Source organism: Pelophylax lessonae (assembly GCF_965119305.1).
Source record: "Pelophylax lessonae genome assembly, chromosome: 8".
Classification (NCBI taxonomy): domain Eukaryota; kingdom Metazoa; phylum Chordata; class Amphibia; order Anura; family Ranidae; genus Pelophylax; species Pelophylax lessonae.
In genome coordinates this window covers 86,336,700-86,356,783 of record NC_138775.1, presented here as the reverse complement: position 1 = coordinate 86,356,783, position 20,084 = coordinate 86,336,700, and the positions used below count along the sequence as shown (strand labels likewise).

Below are 20,084 nucleotides of genomic sequence, written 5' to 3'. Positions count from 1 at the left end.
AAAATGAGGACTTTTAATTTTTCATGTTCGTTACCCATAGACTTTAATAGAGTTGGCATGTTCGCTAGAACTTTTTCCCTGTTCGAGATGTTCTGGTGCGAACCGAACAGGGGAGGGGGTGTTTGGCCCATCACTACTCCTGGAGGAGGCAATATAACCCAGTCGTTATGATAATGGGTCGCTGTGTCCGTTGATGAACTCAGAGACATGGATTTTACAGTAAGTGCAAAAACCCCATTTTTGCAGATAGCATCAGTCACAAGACTTCCGGCCGCTGACCGCCCCCCATCTAAGGGCTACAGCGGAGGGACCCGAGCTTCCAGCACATCGGTCACGTGACCTCCCGGCTGACGTCAGCGAGAGATCTCGGCTCCTCCTGCTGTAGCCCTGGATCAGACTAGAAGAACGGCCGGGAGTCACAGGACTGGCCTGAAGATCTGCAAAAATAGTATTTAGAAGCTTAGTTTTCCATATACACTTATGAAGTGTGTTATACCTGAATACATTTGCCAACCCAAGGTTACAAACACTTTAAGGTGAACGGAACGCTTTCCACATTGTTTAAAATGAAAAATGGGACAAGACAAGGTTGTCCGCTCTCTCCCCTCCTATTTGTGTTGTCATTAGAACCACTACTGGCAACGATATGAAATAACGGCGATATAGGAGGGGTGATGATCGTACAAGAAGAACACAAGGTAGTGGCATATGCCAATGACATTCTGTTCTATGTATCCAATCCGAGAATAACATTGCCAAATTTAATTAAAGAAATGAAAAGATTTGGAGAACTTTAAAACTTACAGATGAACCTTGTAATATCTGAAATTCTAAACATAAATATGAATAAGAAAGAAGAGATAGCTTTACAAAAAAGAATTCCCAGTCTCCTGGGGGGAAAAAAGACTTAAAATACCTTGGTATAAATTTAACACCATCTTCAAAGAACCTACAGTGGGTACGGAAAGTATTCAGACCCCCTTAAATTTTTCACTCTTTGTTATATTGCAGCCATTTGCTAAAATCATTTAAGTTCATTCTTCTTCCTCATGAATGTACACATAGCACCCCATACTGACAGAAAAACACAGAATTGTTGACATTGCTGCAGATTTATTAAAAAAGAAAAACTGAAATATCACATGGTCCTAAGTATTCAGACCCTTTGCTCAGTATTTAGTAGAAGCCCCCTTTTGATCTAATACAGCCAGGAGTCTTTTTGGGAAAGATGCAACAAGTCTTTCACACCTGGATTTGGGGATCCTCTGCCATTCCTCCTTGCAGATCCTCTCCAGTTCTGTCAGGTTGGATGGTAAACGTTGGTGGACAGACATTTTTAGGTCTCTCCAGAGATGCTCAATTGGGTTTAAGTCCGGGCTCTGGCTGGGCCATTCAAGAACAGTCACGGAGTTGTTGTGAAGCCACTCCTTCGTTATTTTAGCTGTGTGCTTAGGGTCATTGTCTTGTTGGAAGGTAAACCTTCGGCCCAGTCTGAGGTCCAGAGCACTCTGGAGAAGGTTTTTGTCCAGGATATCCCTGTACTTGGCCGCATTAATCTTTCCCTCGATTGCAACCAGTCGTCCTGTCCCTGCAGCTGAAAAACACCCCCACAGCATGATGCTGCCACCACCATGCTTCACTGTTGGGACTGTATTGGACAGGTGATGAGCAGTGCCTGGTTTTCTCCACACATACCGCTTAGAATTAAGGCCAAAAAGTTCTATTTTGGTCTCATCAGACCAGAGAATCTTATTTCTCACCATCTTGGAGTCCTACAGGTGTTTTTTAGAAAAATTCCATGCGGGCTTTCATGTGTCTTACACTGAGGAGAGGCTTCCGTCGGGCCACTCTGCCATAAAGCCCCGACTGGTGGAGGGCTGCAGTGATGGTTGACTTTCTACAACTTTCTCCCATCTCCTGACTGCATCTCTGGAGCTCAGCCACAGTGATCTTTGGGTTCTTCTTTACCTCTCTCACCAAGGCTCTTCTCCCCCGATGGCTCAGTTTGGCCGGACGGCCAGCTCTAGGAAGGGTTCTGGTCATCCCAAACGTCTTCCATTTGAGGATTATGGAGGCCACTGTGCTCTTAGGAACCTTAAGTGCAGCAGAAATCTTTTTGTAACCTTGGCCAGATCTGTGCCTTGCCACAATTCTGTCTCTGAGCTCTTCAGGCAGTTCCTTTGACCTCATGATTCTCATTTGCTCTGACATGCATTGTGATCTGGAAGGTCTTATATAGACAGGTGTGTGGCTTTCCTAATCAAGTCCAATCAGTATAATCAAACACAGCTGGACTCAAATGAAGGTGTAGAACCATCTCCAGGATGATCAGAAGAAATGGAAAGCACCTGAGTTAAATATATGAGTGTCACAGCAAAGGGTCTGAATACTTAGGACCATGTGATATTTCAGTTTTTCTTTTTTAATAAATCTGCAACAATGTCAACAATTCTGTGTTTTTCTGTCAGTATGGGGTGCTATGTGTACATTCATGAGGAAGAAGAATGAACCTAAATGATTTTAGCAAATGGCTGCAATATAACAAAGAGTGAAAAATTTAAGGGGGTCTGAATACTTTCCGTACCCACTGTATATCAGGCAAACTATATCCCATTATTGAATGAAGTTAAAATGGAAATCAAAAAGGTAACAACAAGACCGCTTTCTTGGACAGTGATATAGATAAACACTCGCGCCAAATAAAAATTAAATAAATGAGACTGCTGCTGCTACAACCCCTCGGGTGATCAATAGAAAAAATGGAACCTTTAAAATATACTACACTATGAGGAGTCCGTCTCTTGTGTCCCCACACATCACCTTATAGGACCAACCACCTCCAGGCACGGACGGCTGGATTGCAGATCTGGATGATCCTTTAGGCTTTAATCTTTCTTGCCATACGGCATTAGAGATCAACAACGTCTGGTGAGTGTGTATTCTTTCCATATTACTAGCACATGGAGGGTGTCACCATCACTACTCTTTTTTGGCATACAACACCTTATACCTTTGCACCTGTGAAAAGGATCTATGCACTGCTGCACCTTGAAGAGACTTTAAGCTGTTGGCAATCATCACTTATGCTGATGCACTATATAAGCATTTGGGCATTATTTGCACTATAAGCTGTTGCACTTTATATATATTTGGACAATTTTTGCACTACTAACTGTTGCACTTTATATTATGGTATATTTTACACACTAATATGTATTATATTTGCTTGTATTTTCATCATTACCTGTTCTATTATGACAGGGTTTATGTATAAACATTACGTTTCACACTGTATACCAAGCATTAATTGAGGAATTGCGCTGCTAATAGTTATTTGACTATTCCACGCTTTTTTGGATAGGAGGAATAAACATGGTAAAAATGGTGATAGTGCTGAAAATTCTCTATAAATTTCAGATGTTACCAATACACTTACCGCAGTCTTATTTTAAAACATCAAATACAATGATAACAGCAGAACAAAAAAACAAAAATAAAACTCTCAGTACTGAGTAAAGAGAAATCACAAGGGGGTTTAGCTGCACCGGATATTAAAAGGTACTACAATGCAGTGGTATTATCACGAATGGTGGAGTGGACAAAAATAAGAAGTGGTAAAAATAAAAAATTCACTGAGTAACACACAGTTAAGTAATAACATTTGGGTTCCACAACAGTATAGACTATTAGATTTAGACATGCACGAATTGACTAAGAATGTGTTTAGGGTTTGGGATTAAATTTCTAAACAAAAAAAATGTGAATATTAACTCACTTCTAATTTCACTCACAGGGAAAAAAATTTTTTTTCCTGGGAACAGGGCACAATTTGGAGAGTTGGATAATAGATAAAAATGCATAAAGGATATAGTGAAAAACGGGAAGCTATGTTCATACCAAGAATTGAAACTTAAGAAAGAATTAATGATATTGCAAGAATGGCGGTATTTTCAGTTAAGACACTGCGTGTCAACATTACCTCAAACCATTAGATCAGAAAAAGATTTTTCTCCTTTTGATCGCCTGTGTAATTCCCAGACGAATTTAAAACAATACGTTTCACAAATGTATAAAATACAGTGAAAATAGAGCCAAGAATACCACCATTTATCAATAAATGGGAAAGGGAACTGGGATCACGTTTGGAGGAGCAACAAATAAATAAAGTACTGTGAGCGGTTCATACCACAGCAGTAAATATAAACACAGTAGAGATGAGCTATAAATGTTTAGCTAGGTGGTATATAACGCCCGGTAAAGCACAAAAATATCAGCCAGAGAAATCTTCAATGTGTTGGAGAGGTTGTAATTCGGAGGGCTCTATGGCGCATATATGATGGGAGTGCCCAAAGATACGGGATTACTGGCAGAATGTAAGGCAATATAGACATAGCAGATGATCCATGGACTTGCCTGTTCCATAACACAAAAAGTACAATAAAACAATATAAGAACACAGTTGGTCTTTATCTAATAAATGTAGCAAAAGGGGCAATACCAAAAAAGTGGCTAGACCCTGAATGTCCTATGATGAAGGAATGTTTTAAAAGGATAGAATATACAGGTATTCACAAAATGGAATATCTGAGAAGCAGTAGAGAAAACCAGACAGAAAATGTTTTCACTGTATGGGAAAGATGGGGAAAATTAAAGAAAACGAGGAAATATGCGGAGATATGTAGGGAACAGGATACGAGGGAAGAGGGGAGATATAGAGAAAAGAGAAGAAGGAATTGAATAAAAGGGCAAAATATAGGAAAAGGGGGGGGGGGTCAAGAGGGTTATATGTAAATGTGTAATTATCAGATATATGTAATATTTAATAACCTTTTTGTATATGGAAAATTAAATAAAGGGAAACTAAATAAGAAAAAAAAAACTTTTTTTATTAATCTTATGAAATTTTGGAAATTTCCAGAGATACTGAATTTTGGGTTTTCACTAGCTGTAAGCCATAATCCTCAAAATGAAAAGAAAGAACTGCTTGAAATATATCAATCTTGTGTGTAACGCATCTGTATAAAATATATAAATTTCACTTTTTGAATTGATTTACTGAAATAAATTAACTTTTTGATGATATTCTAATTTTATGAGATGCACCTGAATAGCTAAAATCAAAATGTCAAAGATGAATGCAACTTCCAGCATTTAAAAGCATCTCCATCTATAACTTAAAATAGCACATTTAAAATAGGAGCTACAGCTGATCAAAGATGTGTGTGTGTGTAGCTATAGATAGACATACTGTATATATTATACATGGACAGTATGAAGATCAGATATGTTTGCATATTATTTACAAGAATATACAAACTGCATTACACTACATAACCCTATTTTTTCTCCAAACTAAACAGAATTTATTACATTTGTGATAAAAGTGTTTCATATTTAGGCCTAAGGTACATTCTATGATCACTAGACAAAGGTCAGTACATTTAATGTCAGAATAAATTTCACACACAGGAAATATCTAAATGCTGTGACCTCACTCAAAAAATCCCATGATCTCCGTTTCCTAATTAAACACTCTACATTTACGTCCTACTTTACTCTTATACAGTAGCTGTGAGTATCCTCCATATGCACACTTCTTCACTAGAAAGTCTAGCAAAGTGTGTTTTTCTCTTTCCATTCCGTAGTATTGTTTCCCCAAATGCAGACATTCTTTTTCACTGCTGTCCGGTTGGACTCATCCGTATTTGGCAATTTTACAGAAGACAAGAGAGCCCATCTAATACAAGAAACCAAAAGGCATTTCTTTTGCAGGTGCATAACATTTTTACAAAGTAGATTTTTAGGACCAGTTCACATCTGTGTGGTGTGATTTTGGTGCATTACCATTGAACTCTATAAACTGCACATTTTGATGAATGTGCATCATGCCGTACTTGTTTAATGCATGGCACCCAAATCACACAGATGTGAATAGGGCCTTGTATATTGTAATTGACTATTCTTTCACAATGTATCCTATTTATGACAAAATTATTTCAGCAACCTTTTAAGCTGTTACACCTCCAAGAGAAACCTCATAACAAACATTGTTTTTGCAATATTGTCCACTGTGACCCAACTGCACTATTGGTTATGAATTGAATTCATTTTAAAGTGCCACGTTTTTTTTTTTCTAGACATAAAAAATGATTTATGCAATGGCACCTGCAGCTTCAATGCCAAGTAAGTTAAACCTTTTACAAAAAATATTATTTTAGATCTAATTAAATGAATGACCGCCCTGTGTGCTTCCTATGTACCATCATATATGAGGATCTATGTGACCAGCAGCAATCAATCAGATGTTTGCATTTATTTTCTACTGCAGCAACTCAGAAATGTTGTCTGTAAACAGGAGCTACTATTATAATAAGGAATATAAAGAAGTGTGTGTAGGCAGGTGTAGTCTACTTTCTCATTTGGTATCCCCCCCGCCTGTGACAGGAGCTGGCGCTATACAGAAAGCATTGGCTTCGCTTCCTCTAGTGCCGGCTCAGTTCCTCCAGACTGATGCTCGCGGATGGTGTGTCAGGAAACCGTAAACTGGGCTTACCGACCCGCCATCCCAGAGCAGAAGATGGTGCTGGGATTCTGTTGGGGGGGGCACCAGGACATGGCTGCCAACGGGAACGGCGTTTCTGCTGTGGAAAAAGTACAGGAACGCCGTTCCAATGCATTCCTGCAGGACTCGAGCCCTGACCCAGAGGTATTCTATTGGCTTTAGGTCAGGCGAGTGTAGGGGCTATTCAATGGTATCAGTTCTTTTATCCTCCAAGAACTGGCTGCATAATCTCACCTCATGAAGCAGGACATTGTCGTGTACCAGGAGGAGGGGCAAAGTCCAGGCAGGGGAGACCGCTCCAGGTGAGACTGGGAATCAGGTGCTGGTCGGATCCGCAATCCAGGATAACTTCAAACAAAAAGGAATGACCGCACTTCCGATGGATTTTCAGAAAAAGAAGTGTCTTTATTCCACATCAATCAAAATGGCAGATACGGGTACACACTGTGAGTGCAGGACAATCGGTGTCCTACAATCCGATTGTCCTGCACTCACAGTGTGTACCTGTATCTGCCATTTTGATTGATGTGGAATAAAGACACTCCTTTTTCTGAAAATTCTTCGGAAGTGAAGTGTACCAGGAGGACCCAGGACCCACTGCACCAGCATAGGGTCTGACAATGGGTCCAAGGGTTTTATCCCGATACCTAATGTCAGGGTGCCATTGTCTAGCCTGTAGTGGTCTGTGTGTCCCTCCATGGATATGCCTCCCCAGACCATTAGTGACCCACCACCAAACCGGTAATGCTCAACAATGTTACAGGCAGCATAAAATTCTACACAGCTTCTCCAGACCCTTCACGTCTGTCACATGTGCTCAGAGTGAACCTGCTCTCATTTGTAAAAAGCACAAGGCTCAGTGGCAGACCTGCCAATTCTGATGTTCAATGGCAAATGCCAATCAAGCTCCATGGTGTCGGGCAGTGTGCACATGGCCCACTAGAGGACATTGGTCCCTCAGGCCCTCTTCATGGAGTCTGTTTCTGATTGTTTGGTCAGAGACATTCACACCAGTGGCCTGCTGGAGGTCATTTTGTAGGGCTCTGGCAGTGCCCATCCTGTTCCTCCTTTCCTGCTGATGAGTTAAGAACCTTCTACGGCCCTGTCCAGCTCTCCAGACTGGGAGACACAGCAAACCTTCTGGCAATGGCACGTAATGATGTGCCATCCTGGAGGAGTTGGACTGCCTGTGCAACCTCTATAGGGTCCAGGTATCGCCTCATGCTACCAGTAGTCACAATGACCCTAGCCAAATGCAAAACTAGTGAAAAACAGTCGGAATAGATGAGTAGGGGAAAAAATGGCAGTGGCCTCCACTTGTAAAACCATTCCTGTTTTGGTGGTTGTCTCCTTGTTGCCCATCTAGTGTACTTGTTATTAATTTCATTAACACCAAAGCAGCTGAAACTGATTAACAACCCCCTGTGCTACTTAATTGACCAGATTATCACCCCAGGAGTTCAATTGACTTTATGCTATACTCTGATTTACAAGTGTTCCTTTAATCTCGTTTGAGCAGTGTATATATACTATGTGTGTGTGTGTATAAATGTATGTATGTATATATATATATATATATATATATATATATATATATATTCTATATACATACACACATGAAAAGCATACAGCTTTTTGGTGGGATGGTTGAATTGCTTGTAGCTCATTACTCATTACTGTGTTGAGGTTGTCATAAATTAGTAAGAGTAAAGCTGGATACTCACTTTACAACTTTTGTTGTTTGATTTCCTTTAGATTTACCTTTAACTATGTAGTGCAAGGGCCTGCCTGCTTGCATACAAATTGAAAGTGTTTAGGTTTGACCTCATGTTATACGATTTTAGTAAATCTAAAGGAAAAAAACTATAGATAATTGTATAGTGTGTATCCAGCCTTAGAGTTCTTTCTTCAATATATGTGAAAAAGGACAGCTCAGAGTAACTTGCCAGGATTGCAAAAAAGCACTGTCAAAGTGTTCACTGGGTAGTGTAGTAAGTATTTTAAGATGTGTGTCAAGGAAAATATCAGAAGATACAGGAAAAAGAAAATCTCATCAACACGTTTACTAAATTGTCCCTTTCTCACATGCCACTGTGTCTAGCACTGAACAATTCACAGGGAAGTACTAAAATGTGTATTGGGAAAGTAGATATTTGTATGACAGACCTTCCAAAAATGATAATTATTGCACACAAGCAAGACCTAAACAGCTGTTCATTTAAAATGCTTAAAACATTTTAGATGCTCCCAGTATTTTAGTTACACATCTAAGCTATGTTTTAAGACATTTGGAATTCTTATACACGTCTATAGAAAAAGATAATAAGCAATCCTAAACTTTCTTTCTAGAGTGGACTAGAAAATAAAATAATCTTGTGGGCCCTACCCGCCCTACTCATGGGGGTACCTTTCACGCAGAGCATGCAAACCAATGCCTGGGACCAGGAGTATACTGCAGTCAAGTGAATCTAACATTAGGGCCGTTCTTTGATTTAGAGATGAGCTTCCACACTGTGTGCAGTAATAAAGTGCAGAGTTCCTCTGAAAAGTACTGTCCCATGTCACTACACACTGAAACTGATGTATATTGCATGAGGAGGAACATGCTTCCTCAGTGCCTACCAAACAAGTTTGATCACTCCTTCCGGTATTGGGAAATTGCCTGATCACAGTGGTGTTGCGTGGTTTCTGCTGTCACACTGAAGCTGGTGCTTGGATATCCCTTCTTTCTGCTGGTTCTTCTCAAGGACTTTATCATGTTATTTTATATACCTGTATTTTTCATTAAGCGCTGTGTGTTATTATAAAAAATGGGACTATGTTTCCCGTGACTTGGTGAGCGTCCATCACCTGGTAAATGACCGGATAAGCATAGTCCAATTTGATTAGCTCGATCTGATCCATAAGATGTGCCGTCCATAGATCTGGTGGAATTGAGCCTCAATAAAACTCATTCTCTTGGATGTGTTATGGCACTCTGAGTCTCTCCCAGATGATCCAGCATTAGATTTTAGGACATTTCTCCTTCAGCTGTCAAAATAAATTCTTGGGTACGTATGGGAACACATAGCCGTTTTTCCTGAGAATGTAGGCATCAAAGAATCTTTGTAATCTTGATAAATTGGTTAGCTTACGGCCTGGAGAACTGACCCTTGTGGGAGGTAAGCATCCACAGGGCAGTGAGTCTTTTCCTGCAGCCGGCCACTGCATGACGAGTGGTGCTGAAGTTTCTAATGGGACTCAAGGAGGGAGATGACAACCTCAGGGTGGACGGTTGTTCCTCCTTACTGCTGTTGAACATCAATGTGCTCCAGGACACCCTGATGAACCCCTCTGGATGGGTGAACAAAGTTTGTGGCAGCTCTGGTGGTTCAAGGGAAGTGGCTGCAGATGAAACACTCAGAAACCAGAACTGCGACTCCACAGGTTTTAGGACAGGATAATCCAAGAGGCTGTTGGTGTCGGGGAGGGTCTCCGAGGGTATCGCTGCCACTGTAGTTTCTGACAGTACGGCAATGAGTAGGTCTGGCGAATCATGAGAACAGGTGGTCGTGGTTGCAACATGGACAGGCAGATCTCCTGTTGCAGGTGCTTTGGTTGGCTGCTCGACCCTCATTTCCTCCAGGGAATCCAACCCAACAAGCTTGGAAGAGCAGAAGTCACCCAAGTTATCGGCAGCCCATCAAGGTGAAGCAGTCCCAAGACTACAAGTTGAGTCAAGAGCAGGAGCAGGAGCCCTTGGACCTCAGCCTACCCCTTTTCTTTTTTACACAGGTGGGCTGGCTAGGACAAAAAAGCCCAGGAACTGAGTGCACACATAACTTAACTCTTTCCCCCAGCTTGGGCCAGCTGCTAACTTACTAATCAGCATTAATCCACCTTCCTACAAGTTATTGGTTGATATGTAGAGAGAGTCAGGACAGATATCACAAATTTTGAGACCCCTTACACAGCTTTAGGCCTGGGCTTGACCATGAACATTCCCCAGGGCCTGTCCACTGGCCATCCCATCAAGTCCTTCAGTGCACCCACTTTTATTTTACCACTGACAACTGAATATATCCTCCATCCCATGTCCTCCTCCTCCTCAAGTCCCATCTCTTCCATCCCATGTCCACCTCCTCCTCCAGTCCCATCTCCTCCATCCCATGTCCTCCTCCTCCAGTCCCATCTCATCCATCCCATGTCCACCTCCTCCATCTCAGTCCTTTCTTGCAGTGTCCTCCCTTTGTAGTCCTTCTATCCCTCCTGCACCCTCAGTACAGCCCTGATCCAGGTGATATACCTCAGTGTATGGTCCCTCCTCAGTCCCGGGGCTCACCTCGCTCTTTCTGGACACACATTAAATTGTGTTTTTGGTTTGTGGTGCTCAAATGCAGTAAAGATCCGCTTAAATTTTTTTCTCAATCACTGGCCTGGAACAAGCTAAGCTGAAGACCAAGAATTTTTACTTTCTTTGGCTATATACTTTTCTCTATCGCTCATTGACAGACGTAGTCTTCTTGATTCTCAAGAGCTGGGTTATGTTGTCTCCGCAGGAGTAGGACTAGGCAGAATGACAAAACGTTCTGGCTCCACCTTAGGGGCAGTCCCTGAGGGTATATCCTCCCTCTCTCTGCTACAGGGAATCAGTTTTTTTCTGTCTAGTCAGGAGTAAGGACCTAAGTTCCTTGCTGGGATCTTTTGGTCCTGGCAAGACTTTTTTTCTTTAAGAAAAAGACATTTTTTAGGTAGTTTTCTCCAGTGTTTTTTTCCTGTGAGATCTTCAAGCAAAAAATGCCGGACTGGGCGACACTTGTGGTCACCCCAGCCGGCCTACGAGCGCGCGCAGACCATGGCATTGCGCTTGGTCGGCCGCGACATATTCAAGTAAGTATGCGGGGCCGGGCGACGGGCTGGATGTTGAGATCCAGTGGTCACCCCGGTTTCTGCCTGCGAGCGCGTGCAGACCAGTGCGCTGGGTCGGCCGCGACGGAGTCCCAGTAAAGGGACTGACTTTGCGAGTTAAAAGTCTTGCTTGGACGCCAGGTACCAGAGAGTCGAGGCGTCCACAAACCCCCACCCCGGTGGAGAGGGTATTGTGAAGAGAGGGTGCCTGTCGGTTCGGTATGGTGAGTAAACATTCCCTTTTTTCCTCATTATGAGGCAGTATATATTATGGGCCCCTCCATATATGGTCAGTATATATCTGATACTTACAAGTCCCCCTTGTAATACAGCATGTGTTTGTGGGAAGTGGACTTGGTTCAAGAGCTAACACTCTACCCAGCAGACTGTAACATTACAGCAGACATAGGAGGTATAATCCTACCTTATGTGCAGTGTATCTCTGTAGATCCATATGTCACCTCTTAGCAGAGTGCAGGTGGATGTGCTGGGAAGACGATATCGGCGGTCCGCCGCCATTTTGCCGTAGACCGAATGCATGTATGTCCTCAGGTCACGCCGGCCGCCATGTTTTTGGAGTCTTATGTCTCTTCTATGGGGGCGGCCATGTTTTGTGAGCCCAGCTACCTCGTGGAGGGCTGGGAACGCCGGAAGGCGTACACAGGGGGCGGAGCCACGCCTTCTGCCCGGGAAAAAGCAAACAGCTCCTTCCAGTCTGTGTAAGACAGACGCTGACTGCAGTTTGTTGGAAACTGCACTGCATCGGTTGGTGAGCCCTGGGGGTCCCTCTCTCTCTCTCTCTGGGATCGAGAAGCAGGTACTCTGAGGGGCGCTATTGCGCTAGGGGGAGACACACAAAAAAAAAAAAAAAAAAAAGAAAAAGTTTTTTTGTTTTGCTGGCAAAGGTGTCCTGTATTAACATGGACCCTGCCACTCATGTATCTCCTCCGGATCCCCTCGAGGGGTCTGCGGGATCCTCCAGCACCCCATTGACAATTGAATCTTTGTCAGCTATTATGGAAACTTTTGTGTCCCGGGTGGAAGTGGCTTGTCAGGGACAGGGCGCAAGAAAGCGACCCCCGCCTAACCCCTTATTATCTGAAACCTCGGATTCAGACTCTGAGCCTATTTCTGCAGTTGCAGGTACTTCATCTGGTATTGGTGTCTCGGGTCCTGTCTCTTCAGACAGTGAGGAGGATGTTTCGGCATCCGCCATAGCCGAGAGGAAGCGTTGGTAAACGCACTCATTGTATCTGTTCAAGAGACTTTAAGGTTACAGGGTATTCCATCAGAAATAGCTGAAACTGAGATCCCTTTTGGGACTAAAAAACGCATCAAAGTGGCGAAGGTTTTTCCATTGCCCTAATGTTTTGGCAATCCAATCGAAGAAGAATGGCGTCTGCCAAAACGCACTTTTAATATTTCTAAACGCATTGACAGGCGTTATCCGTTTGAGGAAACCCTTATTAAGAAATGGACAGAACCACCTGTGGTGGATTCACCTATTGCTAGATTGAATAAAGCCACGGTTATTCCTTTAGAAGACGCTCCGTCTTTTAAAGATCCAGTGGATCGCAAGATAGAAGCTATGTCTCGCACCATGTTTTCCTTGATTGGATCAGCTTTCAGACCAATAATTGCTATTGGTCTGGTTTCGCAGGCTGTAACTGAATGGACCAAGTGGTTACGCCGGGACTTAGAAGAAGTCCCTCAGGCGGTATCAGATTTGTTGGAACAAATGATACAGGGGTTACAGTTTGTATGTGATGCGGCGTTAGACGCCACTCCATTAATGGCGCGAGCATCAGTCTCAGCAGTGGTTCTCAGGCGTACACTGTGGCTAAAAGGTTGGTTAGCCGACCAAGGTTCCAAAAAAGCATTGGCTAATATCCCCTTTTCAGGAGAGCGTCTATTTGGAGCCAACTTAGATGAGATCATTAAGGATCTCACCGGTGGAAAAAGCACCTTTTTACCGCAAAATTTTAAAGGTAGAGGAACTCGTCAAAGACGAGGGCCTTCTTTTTCTGCTCACAAGAGGTTTTTTCGTCCAGCGGGTGAAAAGACTAAGTCCTCCAAAGCTCCTGCAGGAGGCGTCAGGGGTCGTTGGTCGGGCAAGCAAAAGCCCGCCCCCTCCAGACCTGAAGATAAACCATCCAAAGCCTGAAGGTGCGCCCCCACCCATAACTGGGGTGGGGGGACGTCTTCGCCGGTTTCCGGATCCATGGCTTTCCAGAATCCCGGACAAATGGGTTTGCGAAGTCATAAGGTCAGGGTACAAGATCGAGTTTCGATCTCTCCCACCGGCGCGATTCTTCCCTTCCAATATCCGACTATCCGCAGATCGTTTAGAAGATCTGCGGAGAGCAGTCACAGATTTACTACAACAAGGAGTGGTAGTCCACGTTCCTTGGACAGAACGGTTTCAAGGGTTTTATTCAAACCTGTTTACAATACTCAGGAAAGAGGGCAAAGTGCGTCCAATTCTGGACTTAAGAGCACTCAATTCTTTCGTCAACATAAGAAGATTCAGAATGGAGTCCATTCGCACGGTAGCAGCCTTCCTGCATCCAGGGGATGTCCTAGCGTCCATAGACATCAAGGACGCCTATCTTCACATTCCCATTTTCGCAGGACATCAGCGTTTTCTACGCTTTTCCGTAGAGGAGAACCACTATCAGTTTGTGGCGTTACCTTTCGGTCTCGCCACGGCTCCGCGGGTCTTCACAAAGGTGTTGGCCCCAATGTTGGCACTTCTGCGCCAAAGAGGTATATCGATTCTAGGTTACCTAGACGATCTTCTGCTTCATGCAGAGTCTCCTCAGACCTTGCTACAAAACATAGAAATTACTATGATTTCTTTACAGGAATTCGGGTGGCTGGTGAACCAGCAAAAGTCATTTCTGGTTCCCACCCAGAGGCTCGAATATCTGGGTCTAATTCTAGACACAGTCAGGACAAGAGTTTTTCTTCCGGTAGGGAAACTCCGAAAGATTCAATCTGCAGTCCAGTTGTTACTGTCCAACAGCTGGTCTTCCCTTCGGACTTGCATGAGGGTTCTGGGGTTGATGGTGGCTTTGTTCGAAGCAGTCCCATTTGCCCAGTCCCATGCCCGAATTCTTCAGCAAGAGATTCTTCTCAGATGGAATCGGAATCCGGAATCCCTGGACAATCAGATCCGATTGAGCAAACAGACCAGAGAGTCTCTGGTATGGTGGCTTCGGTCTCCGATGCTCAGCCAGGGAAAGTCATTTCTGCCAATATATTGGACGACAGTGACCACGGATGCCAGTCTATCCGGATGGGGAGGAATTCTCGGTCAGTTATCTGTCCAGGGACTTTGGTCCCCGGAAGAATCCAGGTTACCGATAAATGTATTGGAACTGAGAGCGATCAGACTTTGTCTGATTCACTGGACCGAGCAGCTCCAGGGCAGCTCGGTTCGGATCCAGTCGGACAATGCCACGGCCGTGGCTTATGTCAATCACCAGGGGGGCACCAAGAGTGCCCGAGCGGCCAAAGAAGTGGCTTGCATTCTTCGCTGGGCGGAACGATTTGTTCCAGCAATCTCTGCGGTGTTCATTCCGGGGGTGGAGAATTGGCAGGCAGATTATCTCAGCCGTCAGACCCTGGATCAGGGGGAATGGTCCCTCCATCCAGACGTTTTCCACCAGTTGTGCCTACGGTGGGGCACCCCGGATGTGGATCTGTTGGCATCACGATTCAACAGGAAAGTTCAGAGATTCGTGGCTCGCTCCCGCGATCCTCTAGCAGAAACCGCAGACGCACTGATCGCCCCGTGGGGGCAATACCAGCTAATATATGCCTTCCCTCCTCTCGCGTTACTGCCAAGACTTCTTCGCAGAATAGAGGAGGAAGGGATCCCAGTAATCCTGGTAGCTCCGGACTGGCCTCGTCGAGCTTGGTACGCCGACATGGTCAGACTGGTGGCGGACGTCCCGTGGAGACTTCCTCTCAGGGAGGATCTACTGTCTCAGGGACCGATCTTCCATCCTGCTTTACGATCGCTGGCTTTAACGGCCTGGCTATTGAGACCCAGGTGCTGAAGGACAAAGGTTTGTCAGCTTCAGTTATTCCTACTCTAGTTGAAGCAAGGAAAGCGACTTCCAGAAAGATTTATCATCGCACATGGAAGTCCTACATTGCATGGTGTGAACCTTTGGGGTTCCGTCCTCGGTCTTATTCGATTAGTCGAATATTGGCTTTTCTGCAACAAGGGGTTGAGCAGAAACTGGCCTTGAGTGCTATCAAGGGTCAGGTCTCAGCATTAGCCATCTTCTTTCAGAAGCCTTTGGCTACTCATTCCTTGGTGCGGAATTTCATCCAGGGGGTGCGACATCTGGCTCCGCCAGTGCACGCGCCGTTACCCCCCTGGGATCTTAATTTAGTGTTGTCGGTTCTTCAGAAACCTCCCTTTGAAGATATTAGGAAGATTCCTCTACCCACGTTGTCCCAGAAGGTGGCCTTCTTGGTGGCTATTACTTCTGCACGCAGGGTGTCAGAACTGGCCGCATTATCTTGTCGTTCACCATATCTGGTGGTTCATAGAGATAAGGTGGTTCTTCGTCCGAATCCATCCTTCCTACCAAAAGTGGTTTCAGAATTTCATCTGAATGAAGAAATTGTATTACCTTCCCTGTGTCCTAAGCCCAGTCATCCTCGGGAGTTTGCGTTACACTCCTTGGATGTGGTCTGGGCGATCAGGGTATACTTGAAAACGACAGACTCGTTTCGCAAGACGGATTCACTTTTTGTGATCCCAGATGGACCCAAAAAGGGGTTGCCTGCATCTGCCGCGACCATTTCCAGATGGATCAGACAGACGGTAGTACAGGCTTATTCTATTAAGGGTCGGGAGCCCCCGTTCCCTGTTAAGGCGCACTCCACTCGGGCACTTAGTGCGTCATGGGCCTTTCGCCATCAGGCGTCAGTGGTCCAGGTGTGCAAGGCGGCTACCTGGTCGTCGGTGCATACCTTTACTAAACATTATAAAGTTGATGTAATGGCATCGTCTGATGCCTCGTTTGGCCGCAAGGTTTTGCAGGCCGCAATTTGAGGAGACCAGTGGTCTACCTCGAGGGTTTATTCGAGTAAAATTTTTCTTTAGTCTCATTCTTTGTTTATAATGAGCCTTTAAAACTTCTAGTTTGGCACCAGTTGGGCCTTCTAGATTGGATTTGATTTTGTCAATCCCACCCCTCATTTGTGGCACTGCTTCTGGATGTCCCAACTCTTGAGAATCAAGAAGACTACGTCTGTCAATGAGCGATAGAGAAAAATGGATTTTTGTAAGAACTTACCGTAAAATCCTTTTCTCTTAAGCTCATTGACAGACGTAGTACCCGCCCCTCTATCATTGAGTTGGGTTGGGTTAAATTCTCTGTACTGCTTTAAACAGAACTGATTCCCTGTAGCAGAGAGAGGGAGGATATACCCTCAGGGACTGCCCCTAAGGTGGAGCCAGAACGTTTTGTCATTCTGCCTAGTCCTACTCCTGCGGAGACAACATAACCCAGCTCTTGAGAATCAAGAAGACTACGTCTGTTAATGAGCTTAAGAGAAAAGGATTTTACGGTAAGTTCTTACAAAAATCCATTTGTTCCAAGAAAGTGGCTAAGAACGTTTATGTATTAAAATCAGCATCAGCATTACAGCCAAGCAACCAGTATTTCCAAAATCAGGTCATTATTGGCAGGCTTTGGGTTTCTTTTTAGATAAGTAATTTTGTTCTACAAGCTTTTGCTTTTGATTACCTTGAGATGAACAGACTCTCCTTTCAGTTTCATTTTTTTTTTCAGTTGTATTCCAGGACCTACAAACACCACAGGAAAATGCTCCTGCCTTGCTGGATATACAGGAAACGGCACACATTGTACAGGTATGGGGAAGTTTTTTGGGCCTTTGTCCTTTATGTTAATGTAGCTGGAGGCAACAATTCCATTATTATCTGCATTTTTTGCTATAATTTTCAATTGTTAACACATTCTTTAGAATGCATCTTATCTTGCTACATCCTTGTTGAAACTGAGCCCTAATCCAGTCTTTACGTTTCTCCTGCGTGTGAGTGATCAGCAACAGGGCAGTGCAATCCTGGCAGCTGATCAGATGGAAGCCTGTCAGGGCATATTTCTGTTTCAAGTATTTTATTGAATAATGCAAGTAAGTAACAACGTTTGACACTCAGGATAATGCGAAGTAGTGTAAACAAAGCTCGGTTCTCCTAGGCGATATGTAAGGTGTCCTCGGTTAGGGGTTGGCGGCACGTCTTTGCGCCTCCCCTGGCATGCAAATTCACCGAGTGCACCTTCCTTTGCTATATTTTTGCAGATTGTTCTCATGAGGCACCTGCATAGATCTGTACACGGTCACTGCGTATTTGTTACCACCATGTTCACTTTCGTGCCTGACTGCTGCTGTATTTCACTGTTGACTTTTTCTGTTTACTGGAGTGACTTTGTTCCCGTCCTCCTACTGCCTTTTTGTACGGTGCTTTGTTCTCAATAAAGAAATTTAAAAAAAAAAAAAAAAAAACAAAGCTCGGTAACAAAGCACGACCAATAACTGTAACTACAGCAAATCGTGAAGGTTAGTAGGCAAGGGGCGGCAAAATGGGCAGTCATGAGCGAGTAGTGATTGGCATCGCCAACCCATCGGCACCCCATATAGGAAGCACACTGTGCCTGTCAGAGCTCACTCACAACCTACAAATTTGAAACACACCCAAGGGCTCTTGCACATGGATGTACAAAACACTGCATTCAGATCCAAATATTATGCAAATATTATGCAGCAGTATTTACTATGGGCTCATTCACACAGCTTTTTTGGTTTATAGTGTTTAGCTTTGTGAACCAAAACAAGAAACCAAGTGCAGGTGCAGTATGCCCTTGGCTTTTAGTCATTCTGTCAGTTACAAAAATTGTAACAGATGGGTTCAATTCACAAAACTAACACAACAGGATATGTATACTTATTTAAAAGAAAAATTACAGTTCTTTTCTTTTGAGTTCAATGAGATTTGAAACTCACTGTCTCATGGATGAAAAGAGAGGGACTCAGGCTAATTCTAAAGCATATCTAAACACAAAAAATCATTTTTTGCAGTTTACCAATCCTTAGATGTGGTGGCAGCTTTAGTTTTCTTTTTTTTTTCTGGCTGAGTGCATTTTCAGCAGATATAGAAAATACCTGTTGATCTTGCAAGAAATGCAGCAGGTTTGCCAACCTGCTAAATTTCCTGACAGTTTGTAAAAATCAGTGATTTTTACAGGTACCAGTAAATGTCCGTTAGAGAAATTGTATGTCAGTAAAAATCAGTCCTTTTTTTCTGGCAGACTAGTTTGATGCAGCACCAGCAGCCATTTATCCAGGCAGAGTTTGGAGCTACTTTGGATTATATTTAAATAGAAGCAGGCTGGAGCCAGCAGCAGAAGGAGCAGGCAGTTGCATTTGCCAATCCTGCTCCTCTATTTCTGGCTGCAGAGTAATCTCAACTGTGCTCTACCTGCCACCTCTCTGCATAGATAGGTAGTTGGAACCTAGTGCTTGTCTGGCAGCAACAGCTCCTGAAGAATATGCCCACGGCCCAGCTTGCACCGCAGCTACATTACACTCTTCTCCTGAGCAACCTATCCTGCTCTTCTGCAGCCACAATTCTCTATCAGGTACTTTCAAGGAGGGATGTTTGGGGGTGGGAGTAGAGCACTGTAATAGGGGAGGGGGCGATTTGGAGAAAAAGGGGACACTCCGTGTACTCTGTACGCAGCTCACCCATGAATCCTGCACTCGGCATGCAGTGCACACCTGAAACCTGCACTCTGTATGCAGTGCGCCCCTTAACCCTGCACTCTGTATGCAGTGCATACAGGCGATGCCATCTGTAAAACTTGACATGTCAAGTAAAATTGTCATACTATGAAGCTAAGGATCAAGGCAATGGCAAGGTGTACTCACCCAAGTAGTTTCTATGTTCATTTGAAGGCAGATGATCATAAGCTGTTGTGTTTAATCAACCTCTTGTAGGCCATTCCCATATTAAGACGCAATCTGGTCATGCCCATTGCTCTATTTTGCTTTCATAACAGAACTTGTATTCCAACTGTATGCCAGCAAGGTGGCTGATAATTTGTCATGCTGTGTTGACTTTTTAAATGTAAACCAGATCAATGACCTTGTATGGGTACTGCCAGAGTTTACAGGTTGTGCTTATACTATTTAAATATCTATTGTTTTAGTTTCTAATAGGATTTCTGTAAGTGTTTCAGATTGTCAGTAAAAAATGTGCTCTGTCAGTAAATTTCCCATGTTCTGTCAGTAAAAAAAAAGTTGTGGGAGGTTGGCAACCCTTAAATGCCGTGTCCTTGTCACTTCCAAGTCCAGCCTGTGTGACAACCATGGCTTCTCCCATATATACATCAAAGAAGTGAATGTAGACAAAAAATAGACAAGTGTTATTTACAGCATTACTATAGAAAGGTAGAAATTTTAGAGACAAAAAAAGCTTAGAAAAAAAAAATGTATGAAGTAAATAGGTTTGCGCCAGAACTCTCAAACATCGCAAAAGTTCAAGCCCAAACAATGAACCCTATTGAAGTCTATGGGCCCTGAAAAGGAAAAA

At 43.7% G+C, this 20,084-nt stretch overlaps 1 protein-coding gene across 1 annotated transcript in view; it reads left to right on the top strand.

Moving 5' to 3' along the window:
* The window catches only part of STAB1 (stabilin 1), a gene marked incomplete at its 3' end in the record, with an annotated part of 476,721 nt that overhangs the window by 223,454 nt on the left and 233,183 nt on the right, over window positions 1-20,084 (top strand). The window contains exons 39-40 of the mRNA XM_082266286.1: window positions 6,138-6,183; window positions 17,266-17,345. Coding sequence (XP_082122412.1) covers window positions 6,138-6,183; window positions 17,266-17,345 — 126 coding nt within the window. The remainder of the gene's footprint in view (window positions 1-6,137; window positions 6,184-17,265; window positions 17,346-20,084) is intronic.